Source organism: Sarcophilus harrisii, chromosome 4, assembly GCF_902635505.1.
Source record: "Sarcophilus harrisii chromosome 4, mSarHar1.11, whole genome shotgun sequence".
Classification (NCBI taxonomy): Eukaryota; Metazoa; Chordata; class Mammalia; order Dasyuromorphia; family Dasyuridae; genus Sarcophilus; species Sarcophilus harrisii.
The window spans coordinates 27108919-27123585 of record NC_045429.1 but is presented as its reverse complement, the minus strand read 5'-3'; the positions used below and the strand labels follow the sequence as shown (position 1 = coordinate 27123585).

Genomic DNA, 14667 nt, shown 5'->3' with positions numbered 1-14667 from the left:
GCACCAGGTTGGAGGGAGGGAGAGATTTCTCGACAGGGAGTGGAGACAGACCATTATGGAGAGAAGTGCGCAGCCCTCACTGGGAGGTGGGAGGCAGGCTGTGGGTGGTCCGAGCCCAGGCTGAAGTCATCCCCCAAATGGAAATATGTCCTTGGCACGATATTTCTTGGGAAGATCAGGCCTTGAATCTGGACGTGTGACTTTGAAATCAAAAGCAGCCGCGCAGTTTCTAAGTAGATGTGGCCCCAGAGGGCATCCAGGTAACCTCTACCTGGGCAGGTAGCCTTCCTGTCACACACCAAACCAGGAGTCATGCGGCCTCTGTTCTAAACCTTCCACAATCTGTTCCATGTTGGAAACTTCAGGATTGTTTTCATTTGAGGCAACATGGTACATGAAAAAGACACTGTCTTTGGAGTCAGAGGATCTGGGTTCAAATCCCCATTATGTCCCATATTTGTGAAATCTTAGACAGTCACTTGTCCTCCACACCCTTGACTTCAGCTTCTCCCTTCAGACTTCAAAGCCAGCTAGATGACACAGTGGGTACAGGAAGATTCATCTTCCTGAGTTCAAATCTAGCCCCAGACACTAGCTGTGTGATCTTGGGAAGGTTACTTAACTGTTTGCCTCCATTTTTCCATATGTAGATGAAGGAAATAGTAAACCACAAATCTCTGCCAAAAAACCCCCGCTGAGATCATGAAGAGTCAGACGTGACTGAAAACAACTGAACAATAACAATCTTTGGGAAGGTTTTCCTGATATGAAGCATAAATTAAATCTGTTCGAAGCTCCCTCCCAGCTCTCACATGCCCTAGTCTAAGCTCCCTCCCAGCTCCAACATTCTCTGGTTCTAAGCTCCCTCCCAGCTCTGACATCCCCTGTTCTAAGCTCCCTTCCAACTCTGACATTCCCTGTTGTCATCCCTTCCCAGCTCTGACATCCACTGTTCCAAGCTCTCTCTCAGATCTGATATTCCTTGTTTTGTGTTCTCAGGGCTCTTTCAGCTCAGTCTAAATTAAATAATTTTTAATTTAAACAAATTAAAAAATAAAAAGTTCTGCCCATTATCCCTGTTTCTGCCATCTGGAGCCAAATGGATCAAATAGACAATCTTTTTCAGTTTAGCCCTTCAAATACTTAAATACAGTAATCACTCTCACCTCTTCTCCTCCTCCATCCTTCATCCCCACTACTTCTCTTCACCTGGTTAAACATGACTAAGTCCATTTTAGATCTTCATCTGTAACATAAAGCCTTTTTCTTCTGGCTCTTCCAGCTGACTAATATTCTTCCATGGTTCCTACCACAGAAGACAAGCTTCCAGAAGAGGTCTGATGAAGGAAGAATGTAGTGGAACTCTCACTTCCCTCCTGAAGCTCAGCCTCCTCTAAATGTAATCCCAAGTCACGCAAAATTTTGGAGCGTCCACAAGTTTTCAGTTGTTCACAGTCCCACTATTACCGAGGCAGGCCTATCCCAGGAGAGTTTCTCCAAAGTTTGAGAAGAGTTTCTCAAGTGTTTACCCCAAAGTCAGGACAGTTTCAGGGTTCCCCCCATCATTTCCACTAAGACCTCTTCAAGAACAATAATTATCTGATCACTCCTCCCCTGCCTTATACATACGGCTTTGATTTTAGTTTTTTATCCAAGTGGAAGATAACTTATCTCCCCACTGAATTGCATCTTATTAAAACCAGTCCAATTCTCAACATGGTCAAGGCTAGTTGGATCCCAACTGTATTTTCCACCGTTTTTATGATCCCTCCCAGATTTGGCTCATTTGCAAATTTAATGAATATGCTATCTAGGCCTTTATCCAAGTCATTGATAAAGAAGTTAAACAACTCAAGGTACAGATCCTTGTGGAACTCTTAAAGACCTTCTGCTATGTTGACATGACACCATTAATGGCTACTTTTTGAATCTGGCATCTGAGCAGTTCTGAATTCATTAGATCTTGTTACTGTCTAAGTCAAATCTCCCCATGAGAATAACATGAGATACCATAGGAAAGACTTGGCCGAAATCTAGGTAAATTTTATTCACAGCATTTCTTTTATCTAGAGGTTTAATTTTAATCCAACATAACCAATTCTTGATGGAGCCCAGTTAGCTTTTTGGAGCTGTCTCTTTGTATGTTCACTAATCATTTTCTGTAATGTTCTCCTTTAGAATTTTTCCAAGAATCCAAGTCAAGCTCATTGGCTGAGAGTTTTTATCACTTTCTTTTCTTTACTTATTTTTTAAAAATCAGGATAACATTTGCCCTTCTCCCATCTTGTGGTACTGCTCCCAGTTTCCATAATCTCTTAAATGTCATTGACTGGCTCAGCAATTGCATGTGTCCATATTTTTAGGACCCAATGATGATGTAGCTCCTCAGACCTGAGGAAATAAATTCTCTGAGGGCATCTAAGTGCTCGCTTCCCATCTATCTCCTTATTTATCTTGGATATCAGTTCCCTGTTAATCATTTTTATTGTCATTTCCAATGCAAAAGTCCTTTTTCTTTGCAGAGAAAACTGAAAGAAAATATAAGACCTAACCTCCTCTGCTTTATCTCTGTTGTCATCATCCAATAAACCCCAAGCAAATGTTCTACCCTTCTTTGATCCTTTTCATTCCCAACATAACTTAAAAAAGCCTTTTTATTGCCTAGCTTCCCTTTCTATCCTCAGTTCATGCTAAGCTTGAGCATTGCCGACACTATTTTTCCAGGATTATGCCAGGTCTTTTATAATTTTTTTCTATTACCTGCCCTTTCTGTCATCTTCCTTTCAGTTCTTTTAAAAATCTAAGCTTTTTGGTGAGTTCCCTGTGCAACCACATTGGTTCCTTTAGGCAAGTCTCATTTTTCCTCAATAGAATTGTTTTCCTGTTTCCGCAACATCTAGGATTTGGGCCAAATTCAGGACAAATTTCCTGATATTCTTACCCCAGGAACAAATTTTTCCTTGTTAGTGAGAATGAGATCCAGAACAGAATTAGAGTTTCTTCTTGTTAGTTACTATGCCTTCTGAGGGAAACCTTGCCCTAAATCACCATCAAGGAAAATCAAGAAATTGCTCAGTTTTTGGAGGAGGAGGAGGAAAGGGACAGTGAGAATGAGAAGAAGGGGAAGAAGGGAAACACAACACAGAGAGAGAGATACAGAGACAGATGGAGGGAAGGAGAAAAACAGAGAGGGATGAGGGTGAGGAGAGAAGAGAAGAAAGAGAAAAGAGGAAAGGAAATAAAGGATTAATAAATAAATAAAAGGATAAATAAAGTGCCTTATCACTACTATATCAGTCTTCAATACCAGATTTGTGATCTATTTCCCAGATGCCTCATCCATTTCTTCTTTTTGTCCAGGAAATCTGTAGTATATTCCAGTGACATAATCATCACTTTTCCATCTTTTGACCTTTACCAACAAACTGCCATGCCCAAACTTTGGGCAATGCTTTATGGGATCTCGAGACCCTTAGTTTTATGAACGGTCCCTTTCTTGGATTTTATTTCCTGCTAATTTGTGCTCATTCCACTTATTCTCCTTCCATCTTATGGCTACTGCATCTAACTTAAGAAAACCTAGGCCATCTTCTCCCTCTTCTATCCTTTTTAGTTTTAAAGCCTCTTGATCAAATTTGCTGAACGTCTGATAAAAACATTCTGATCAGACTTTGTTAGGAGCACTCCATCTCTGGCCAGAAATATGTCAACCTTACATTGTAAGATATGATCCAGAAATCCAAATCCTGTTGTCAGACACTACCACCTAGACCAGCTATTCACTATTTAGGTTGTAGGCATCTAATTATTTACATGTTATTATCCCCATTTGAATACGAGCTCCCTGAGGGCAGGTTATTTTTTTTTTAACTTTTCCTTCTAGCCTCAGTGCCAGATGCGTAGTTATTATATGATTATTGTTATTAACTGACAAACAGCTGCTTCATTACCCTTCAACAGAGAAGTACCAACCCATAACCACATTTCAAATCTTTCTTCCTCTGAGGATCACTGGAACATCTCTCCCTTCAGAGTGGTTGTACTTGCACATTTGGGACATTGAAAAGAATCATGAACTTTGGCAGAAAAATCAACATAATACCCCTAATGCAAAAACCTGCATGATATCTCCTGTATTTTACAATTGCTGAAATTTTCAATCTTGTTTCTTGAAACTAATTGTGGTTTTTTACACCTCAACCTTGTTCCAAATTCTTCAGACCTGATCCCTTAAGTATATTCATGCACTTCATATTCATAGGAAATGTTTTTTTTAAGTCCTACCTGTAGTCTGATGGTTTTCCCTACTTTCTTCAATTTAAATCTGAATTTTGCCATAAGAAGCTCGTGATCTAAGCCACAATTAGGGCCAGGTCTTGGTTTTAACATTCTGTATATGGAGTTTCCTGCCCTTGGCAGCAAAGTGTATAACCAGTCTGATGATAGTATTAACCGGATGGTGACGGCCATATGTAGAGTCACCTTTTGGGTTGTTGAAAAAGAGTATTTGCTATGACCGGTGACTTCTCCTGACAAAACTCTATTAATCTATAAGGAAAGCTGATGCCATAGAACCTATGCTAAGGTGCCGGAGAAGACTTTGGCTAGTCCCTTGGACTAGCCAAGGAGATCAAATCAAATCAGGACTTAAAGGAATTAATTCAAACTACTCACTGGAAGGACAAATATTAACATTGAAACGCAAATACTTCGACCCCACAATGAGAAGCCAGGACTTATTAGAGAAGACCCTGATGGTGGGAAAGAATGAAGGAAAAAGGAGAAGGGACGACAGAGGATAAGATGGACAGACGATGTCATGAACGCAACAAAAAGGAGCTTGAACAGACTTTGAGAGAGAGTGTGAGTCAGACGGGCCTGGGGGCAGGGGTCTGTGGGGTCACAAAGAGTCAGCCGTGATGAATGAACAATTATCATCGATGGATGTAATTCTCCCTTTATTCCACTCTTGTTTCTAACTGGCTTTGCCTTGCCTTGTTAACTACCTTCTCCTGTTCCTTTCTACTCCCTAATTATCCGTGTTCCTTCTTACTCCATGGATGGCCTCCTTGATTGTCCTTGACCTTATTTCTTTTATACCCCCGAAGTAGAATTGGGGCCTGCCTTCGCTCTGTAGATCCAGGGTCCCAATTTCTTCTTCCCCTTTCCTCGTTCAACCTCAATTGCTTCACCAAGTCTGACTCTTTAATGTCACCCAAAGATGACTAATTATTGAACTCAAGGCTTTCTCTCAGTGGTAAACAAAGAGATGGATAGAGAAATTATCTCTCTTCCTCTGCTCCCACCAAAACTGGAAGTAAAATTGTCAGGCTTCTCTGTATTCAGAGGCCCCTCCCAGCCCTGACATTCCCAGTTCTAAGGCCCCGACACCCCCTGTTCTATGCTCTCTCCAAGGGTGCTGCCGGCCGCCAACTTCCCTCCAGCTGCACAGTTGTCACCGGGGGGGGGGGGGCAGTGGCCATCCCAGGCACCAGGGGGCTTGGAAGGTCTCGCCCAGGAGAGCTTAGGAAGGCTGGGGCTTCTCCCTCCTCCTTCTGCCAGTTCTGTTGTTCTCAAACTCTGAGTAGGAGGCAGAAGTTCTCCTTTCCTCCCCCCAGAGTATCTGCTCCTTGAGGGTAAGAACCCTTTCCCTTTAGGAAAAGGCTTTTCTGGCCTGTCTGCAGTGCCTCAGCCCCCTGCAGGGACTTCATGAAGGCTTGTTTATTGAACGACATGACCTTAGGGTTCTCATGCCTCAGTTTCCTCGGATGGTAAGGAGAAGGGGCTCCTTTAGAGAAAGGGGGACTATCTTGTCCACTCCCCCCTCCCCCCAGGCTGTGACAGCTCAGGTGGCCGAGGCCAGCTCCCCAGGAGGCCAGAACGGCTCTGAATCCCACGTGGCTTCCGTTCCCCTGCTCTGGCCTCTTTCTCTGGGCTCTGCCACTGCCCAGAGGGTCCCAGAGGAGAACGGCACCTCCGGGCTTGGGGGGAAGGCGGCTCCCTCCCGGTCCCAGCCCCTGAGGCGCCCTTCCAGGCTCCCAGAGTCTGCAGTGACCTTGGTTCCTCCACAGCCACTGGGTAGCCCTCAAAGATAGAATTTCCTTTTCTTCCACACTGGCTAATGAACAGAAAAGGGGGGAAAGCACCAGAAGAAAAAAAAGACATAAAAATTCCTGCTGGCCCCCGCCCAGCTCTCTGGGTGGGGGAAGCGGCCTGAAGCTTAACTGTTTCCCAGCTGCCACCAAGGGAGGCTGCTCCTTGCCTGGAGATGGCCTGGGAGGCGTCTGGAGGGCCTGCGGGGGACGGGCTCGGGCACTCCCGGCCCTTCCCAAAGGCTCATGCTCCCATCAGTCTCTGGGCCAGAGAAAGAGGCCCCTTCCTCCCCCACATAGACCCCTTCTTTCCCCACTGACTCTCCAGAGATCCAGTCATCTGTGACTGTCTCAGCTCCTCCTTAGACAGGGGTCTGAGGGAAGGCTTCGGGGGTCTGGAGGGTGGACTTCGGGGGCCCTCTGCCCCTGCCTCCATTTCATCAGGCGGCTGGGTGGTGTGATGGGTAGCGTTCCGGACCTGGGGCAGGACGACTGGGGCTTGCTAGCTGTGGGACCCTGAGCAGGGTCTCCTCCTCCATGAAAGGGCCCCCATGAAGGGGCCGCTTCGCAGGATCAGATGAGGCGACCACTTGTATCAGTGATATGCCCACCCAGAGCCTAGAGGCGGCTTCTCGTCACTATTGTCATTAAGTGACAGGCTCAGCGACACAGGAGGGGCAAAAACCAAGTCGTCCCTGCTGCCTGGAGCCACATTCTGGGAGAAGGAGGTGTCCAGTGGGCCTATGGGAGATCTCGCAAAGGAAGCCGGAGCCCGAGATGGCGGGGAAAGGGGGACTGTCCAAAACATTGGTGCGTGCCTGCTGGGTTAAGTGTCTGAGGCCAGATTTGAATTCAGGTCCTCCTGACTTCAGAGCTGGGACCACCCAGCTGCCCCTACTACTGCCTAGTCTCCATCTCCGTAGGGAGCAGAAGGACGGGGGCTCTGGCAAGTCCCAGATTCTTAGAGCCAGAGAGACCCTGGGATCTTCTTCCAGCTTCCACCAGCGCTCAGGCCCCTCTGCTTTCACACCTCTGGCGATGGGAACCTCCCTCCTTCCCGGTGCTGTTCACAAGCCTCGCCCACAGCACCTGTGTTTCCCTGTGGCCCAGCCTCAGACCCCGCAGCCGGTCAGAGGCTCACAGACACCATGGGAGAGACCGCGCCGAGCTCCTCGGCCGCTCTGTGCAGGGAGTTTGTGGGGGCCTGGGAGTAATTAAATCCCACGTCACTGCTCCTTCCCCGGCCATGGCTGCCTCTGAGCTTGTGTGGGCCTCCCGTGTGTGGGCAGGGAGTGAGAGAGGCCCAGAAAGAGATAGTCCCGGAGGGGGGTGGGGGGAGGGAACAGGCAGGAACCAGGGCAGGGGAGAGCGCTCCGGTCTGGGGTCCGGCCTCCCCTCCAGGCCCCACTTCTGGAAGCAGGCCCCTTGTTATAGACGATACCTTCGAACGGGCCCAGGGGGCAAGGGAGGAATCGGAGGTGCTGACCAGCCGGGGAAACTGAGGCACTAAATGCTTCATCAGCCGCCTTTCTGACTCCTCTTCCTGGACGTGACCCCAAACTCTTTTCCACAGTTCCCCCTTCTGTCACTGGTCCGCCTCAGGCCTCGTTCAGCCTCACTTGCTGCTAAAAATGCCTTCAGGGCCCTCTCTGCTGCTCCAGATCGGTCCTGTCCTTCAAAGCCCAGTACTGCGGCCCTCTCTGTACTGGCAGGAACAGGGATCCACACACACATAATCACTCATGGACACATACTCACACATACAACTCACACTCACAAACACACACACACACTCTCACACACTCACACACTCACAAACACACAACTCACACTCACTCACACACACGCTCACACTCACACTCACTCACAAACATACACACACATACACAAACACACACTCACAAACACACATACGCTCACACTCACTCACAAACACACACACTCACAAACACACACACTCATACTCACACACACACTCATACACATTCACACACACAACTCACACTCACAAACACACAACACATTCACTCACACTCACAAACACACACATTCACACTCACACACTCACATACACACACTCACAAATACACACACTCACACTCACACACACACACACACACTTCTCTCAGCACCCACATTAGGATGTGGGGTAATATCCAAAAAGCATTTCTATATCTAGTGCTTACTATGTGCCAAATGCTGTTGTAAGTCATGAGAATACAAGGGAAAAATCAAAATGACACCGGTGATCCGGGGGGGTCCCTCCTGCCTACCAGTTAGAGCTGTCCCGAAGAGGAATGGGCAGTGCCGAAAGGTAGTGAGCTCCCCGTCACATCTTCTGCACTCTAGCCTGGACTGTGAGCCTGAACAAGTTACAGAATGTCTCCAACTCTGAGTTTCCTCTTCAGAGTCCATATTGGATGTCAAAGAAAGAAATGGTCCGGCCTGGCTACTCTGGAGTCTCCTTACACCCTCCACTCTACCTCCTGTCCAGGGGTGGGCATTTTGTCTCCCAAGCATCATGGGTCCTGGCCTGGGGACTCATGCTTCGTTGTAGCTTTGGCATTGTCTCTCTCCCCATTCTTCTGAATAGAAAACTGAGGCTCAGGGAGGGGAATTGACTTAGTTGGAGATGCACAATTCAGCCGACCTGCCCTGAACTTTCCATGGCCTTCTTGGCAGCCTCCTAGCCTCCTGCCTCTCTGTCTGAGCTTTGGAGACATCTGAAGCTGGGCGTGATCTCCCCCTCGCCTGCCTCCAGCCCTCTTTGCTCACAGGGGCTCATTTAGCTTTTCTTATCAACCCCCATAAATCAGTCGGGCCCCTGCCTCCTCTCTCCATTGTCTCTGTTCTGTTTAACATCCTGGAGAAAGAGGGACTGATTAGGAGAGCCTTGATGTGGGGGCAAGGAGTCTGCTTTGGCCATTCACCCATTTATTCCTTCAACAAGCACTGAGTCCATTTCCATTTGCCAGACCCTTTGCCAGGCCTTGAGGGTACCAAGACAAGCTAAAGCTGCCTTTATCCTCAACGAGCCAACACTCTCCTTGTGAGATGGAGGGAAGTAAGCAGAGGTTGATCTGGCACCTCCCCCTTCCTGCAACCCCAGCCTCCAAAGGAAGGAATCCCCAGAGACAGGGAGGAGAAGGGGTCTGATGCAGCTACCCCCACCACTCGCCTCCTTTTAGACGAGGAAACTGAGACCAAAGGGAGCTAAACTTCTAGGACCCCATGAATAGGAGGGGGAGGGCCAGAAGTGAAATCGCAGTCTCCCGGCTTTCTATGGCCATTGCGGAAGTTCTGGGGGTGTGCAGCTCGGGAGAGCGGCACCATGGTCTGTCCAGTCTGGGCTCCCAGCCTGGCTTTCTCACCACCTGGCTGAATTACCAGACAAGCACTCAGTCTCCATCTTTGCCATGTTAAGTTTGCAGTGTTTTATCACTGCTGACTCTGTTTCCTCCCAGAAGTTCCCATGATGCTCCCAACTAACCAGGAAAGGCATCACAATCTTAGCTCAGAAGTGATGCTTTTCAGGGTCACTCAGGGAGCTAGTAGCTGAAGCAGACCAAGGGCAGTTCTCTAACCACTGCTTCTTATTACTAAATCTCTTGGCCTCAGTTTAATGGCTTGTAAAATGGGGGAATAATTCATGTGGTTCCCTCCCTTACCTGGATGCTGTGGGGGGGTATGCTTTAGAGACAGCACTTGTTCTCCTGCTGACATGAGATCCCATTCAACCATGACACTTTGAGGTTGGGAGGGATCTTGGCCATCTAGGCCACCCAGAACCCAAAAAGGGGTGACAAGTACTTAGTGAGGGTTCAGTCTCGTTCTGAAGCCCTGTAAGGAAGGGAAGCTCACCCCTGACTGGCCAGCAATGATCACTCAGAAGGTTCTCCTGACATCAGGCCTAAATTGGTTATAATTATTCTCTCCATGACCCCATTTGGGATTTTCATGGCAGGCACTGGTTGGCTGTTCCCTTCTCCAGCTCATTTTACAGATGAGGAAACTGAGGCACATGGGGCTGAAGTGACTCACCCAGCCAGGAAGTATCTAAGGTGAGAATGACCACAGGTCCTCCAACTCCAGGACCAGGGCTTTGCTCTGGCACTTTCAGAAAGCTGATGGCTCTGGCTGGCTAATCCCTCCTCTCCTCACCTTGGCTGCCCTCCCTGAGGAAGAGGAGATGATCTGATTTTCATTCTCCCCACTCCCGGTTGTTGGGGGAGGGAAAGCACTTTAGCAAACCGCAGAGCCCGGGAGGAAGGAAGCTGGGGCATCTACTAGCATCTGGCGCCTTGCCTGGAATCCCCCAGCCGGGATTCGCCGAGAGCCGTCCCCAGCCTCCGACCCATTCCGGGACAAAACAAGGAAACCGCCTGGTTTGTGGAGTAACGTGTCTGGGAGCTCTGGGCTGGGAGGAGCGCCATCTCACAGCCAGCCAGGGCAGCGTCTCGGCCTTCCAGGAGGCCGGTGAGCTTTTTGCCGAGGCGACAGCCCCCTGACATCTGTCATCACCCCCAGACTCTGGCTGACTGGCCCGGGCCCTGTTGACCCCCAGCCCTGATTCCTGCCAAGATGATAACATTACTTCTAGTCCTGGCTAAAAGCAGCAGCCATTTCAAGTCGGCCTTTGCCCCAAGGCCCAAATTCCAGGACCCTTCTTTCTGAGGAGGAAGTGGGGATATCTGACCAGACTCCCTCTGGGAGCCAGACGGGGCTTCCAGGGTGACCGCCAGTCAAACATGTCGCAGGAAATGTGTGCCCAGGAATGCTGGGAGCATCTGGCGGCTTTCATGATTGATCCTTCAGCTTCAACAGACTTTCTACTTAACTATAATCTGCCCCATGAAGGGCTCTTTCTTCCTTCCTTCCCTTCCTTTCTTCTTTCCTCCTTCCTTTCCTTCCCTCCTTCCTTTTCTTTCTTCCTTCCTTCCTTCCATCCTTCCTTCCTTCTTCCTTCTTTTCTTTCTTTCTCCCTTCCTTCTTCCCTCCTTTTCTTCCTTCTTCCCTTCTTTCTTCCCTCCCTCCCTTTCTTCCTTCTTTCCTTTCTTCTTTCTTTCCCTCCCTTTCATTTTGTTTCAGTTTCTCTCCCCCCTTTCTTCTTTCAATTTATTTATTTCTTTTAGAAAATCTTTTCTAAAGTGCATCCAAGAGAAAGTGCAGTGTGGGACCACCCAGGGGGAAGGGCCTTGGGCTGTGACTCATAGGCATGGACTCCAGACCTAAGTCAGCTGGGGCTGCAGCAGACTCATTTTTTGTTCTCTGAACCTCAGTTGTCCCGATTTTTACTTTGGGGGCTTGGAGAAAACTGAATTCAAGGCAGTGAGTGTGTTGCCTGCTTGGGGAGCAAAATGAGAAATTGCCCCAGTCTTCACGGAGCTTACGGTCTCCTGGGAGTGGGGCAGGGTGGCTGGGGGGGGAGAGGTCCCCTGACAGAGATGAGTGGAGTGGAGACCATGTGAAGAAGAGCACAGGGGAGTTGGAGGAGCAGGAGAGAAGCCCTATGGGAGAGAGCACGGAGCTGGGCCTTGAGGGAAGAGAAGGAATCTTAGAGGCAGAGAAGGAGGGTATTCCAAGCACAGGGCTCACAGCCCGGGCAAAGAGAGGAAGGTGGGAGGTGACAGGGAAGTTTGAGGAAGAGCTGGGAGACCATCGAGTGGGGAGTGGGCTGGGGATGGCTGGTTAGGGAATTATGAGGACTCCAGCTTCAGTGTGTGTGTGTGTGTGTGTGTGTGTGTGTGTGTGTGTGAGTGTGTGTGTGTATGAGTGTGTCTGTGTGTGAGTGTGTGATCTGGCAGGGAGGAGCAGAGTGTGGGACTAGCCATCAGACCATCGGCATTCTACCCCTAAGCCATGTTCCCTCGGGAGCTCAGTTTCCTCATCTCTAAACTGCGTGGGGCAGGGAGGCTGACTGGTTTCCAGCTGGGGTTCTCTTACTTCATATATTCTAAGGTTTGACGTTCCAGGCTGGGGGACAGTGAGGAGCAGTCTCGGCACTCACCTGTCCTCAATCCGGACCCACAGATCGTTGAACTGCCGCGGTCGGTGCTGCTTGTGATGCTTCCGCCGCCATTTCTTCTGTCGCCCAAACTCCTCCAGCTGGCTCAGGCTGTCGGAGAGCAGAAGGTGGGGGGACAGGAGGTCGTCCTCTTCCTCCTCTTCGTCCTCTGGCCCAGGGGGCGTAGAGGCCGGGGAGGAGGGTGGGCTGTGCTCCATCGGTGGCACCGTGGGGGCCATGGTCACAACGGGCTCTGGAGAAGGGGGCTGGGAACTCCGGGGGCTGGAGCTGAAAAGAGCCAGTAGGTCATGTGAAGCTGGGGGTCGACAGAGGGTGAGAAACCGTTCCCCAGAACCCCGAAGTGACATCACCACGTTAGGGTCGGGTTCCGTGTGTCCGACTGTGGCTCCCAGTTTGGGCTCGGAGCGCTCCACCACCCTGGGACACTGAGGGGAACCTCTCCTAGCTTCTCTAACTTGGGGCACCTCAAATTCCTTCTGGGCTCATTTGGTTCTGCTTTGCTTGTAGGGTCCTCTCTGAGGGGGCACTCTGATGTCACCTCCCAGGAGCCCGGGGCCGAGTCCCAGACGGAGTCGTGGGGCCCGGTCCCAGTCCGAGTCCTGGGCCTGATCTAGCTGGGCTTTGATCCTGGCCTAGCCGTCCCATGTACAGCTGCAGGCAGGAGCCCTCTCTCCTTGGGGAGACAAGATATAAGCAGCCATTAGTCAGGGGACGCTAAGGGTCCCAGAAGCTCCTCAGACCAGAGGAGGGAAGGATTCTTGGAGGAGAGAAAGCCTCTGAGCTGGACCCTGAAGGTGAAACCAATTTCCGGATTGGTAGCTACAGCTGGAGGAAGGAGGGGATATTCTGGGCAGAGGGAACAGCGTGAATGAAGCTTCTAAGGATGCCATGGGCACAGACCGGGGAAGATTCTGGGTTGGCCAGTGGGTTTTATTGGAGGGACAGTGGGCATCTGGGGAGGCTTTGGGGCTCACCTACTCTCTGCCCCTGGGTTCTGCCTCGGGGGCCCTGACAGAGCAGACAGAGGCAAGCCCTGGGCCGAGGAGGCTTAGCTTTCACTAGGGCCCGGGGCTGGGAGCCTCATTCTGATAGACAGCAGGCCTTCCTGCTCTCCCCTCAAAGGGCCCTGATATCTGGGGGGAAGGGGGGAGGCTGATGTCATCCTCAGCCACTCCTGGATCCCTTTATCCCGCCAGGCCGGCCCACGGCTCAGAGCAGGCGATGACAGACGGTTCCCTGATCTCCTCGCTTGGGGCACGACCACGGCCGGGACAGAATGGACACGGCAAAGGGGGCCGTGAGAGAGGCCGGGGCAGAGACCCCGGGAGCCCGGGACTGTGCTTCCGTGTGAGAGCAGCACGGCGCTCAGTCTGGAACCAGAAGGAAGGCTCTCTTTGGGACTGGCTTCAAGCTTGGGCCTGGCTTAGGGCTCACTCTGGGCCGGGGGTCGGGGATGGTCTGGGAGAGTCGGAGGTCACTCTGTGACTAGCCTTAGAGGATAGTCTGCACCTGGTTTGAAAGTTCCTTCACCAGACTCAGGACTTACTCTGAGATCTGGAGGGAAATTACAATCCTGCCTCAAGATTAAACCCCTAATCTTAGACCCATTTCAACCTTACGGAAGGCTGTTTGGTTTTTTTTTTCTATCACCATTCTTTCAACCACAAGGGTTCATCTATTTTTAAATTCTAGTAATTATTATTTTATGACTCCCCTCATTTCCTCCCCGACACCTCACCCTGGCCAGGATGTGACCCTGGGCCCCAGCAGCATGTGCAGACACCTTGTCAGCCCTGGCAGGTCCCACCCTGCTGGCGAGGTTCCAGGGGAGCGAGGTACCAGCCACAGACCAGAGAGCCTCATCACTCACACAGGGATTCTGTGTCCTTGGCAACCGTAGAGGGCCGTATAAAATATCCCTCCACCCTGCGTGGCCGCTTCCACGGGGACAATGGCGGATCGCTGGGGAGCGGGGCAGAAGGAGTCCCGCGGGTTCTACACATGAGACTGAGTGACCATATTCCCCAAATGCCGCTCCAGGCCCTGATCCTGCACACCCTGGCGCGCTCATCGCCCAGGCGAGGGAAGGCAGAAGAAGGTTTCAGCTGGGTCGGCACTTCTCAGGGAGGCCCCGGCACTTCTCAGGGAGGCCCCGGCGGAGACGTGGGTTTTATTGTGCATCCAAAGGCAACAAGAAACATGATTTCTGGGACATTTGGCCATCTCGTATTGCCGAGCGGGGGACGAGCAGAGGCGGGAAGGACCACCGTGAAGGTAACTGCTGTTTCCACGCCAACATGTATTGCAGAGGATGAGAAAGGAGACATGTTGGAAAAAGAACCCACAGGACGCTCCAAGCCAAGTCAATAGAAGCCTGAGAACTTGGGGATTTCATTGTGCAGAATCGGGGGCGTGGATAGGGCCAAAAAGAAGGAAAGAGAAAATACGGTCAAGGGTTGAAGAAGGAACGTTCGGGATCCTTGGGTTTGAAGAGTGTGAAAACTTTCTTCCCCAAACAACATCATAAAACAAAATCGACTCTTCTTGCAG

The 14667-nt window shown here is 50.3% G+C and overlaps 1 protein-coding gene across 1 annotated transcript in view; it reads right to left on the bottom strand.

Annotated features, from left to right (window-relative positions):
• TRABD2B (TraB domain containing 2B) overlaps nucleotides 1-14667 on the bottom strand; it is a 198640-nt gene that overhangs the window by 15621 nt on the left and 168352 nt on the right. The window contains exon 11 of the mRNA XM_031968552.1: nucleotides 12100-12384. Within this exon, the coding sequence (XP_031824412.1) occupies nucleotides 12100-12384 (285 nt within the window). The remainder of the gene's footprint in view (nucleotides 1-12099; nucleotides 12385-14667) is intronic.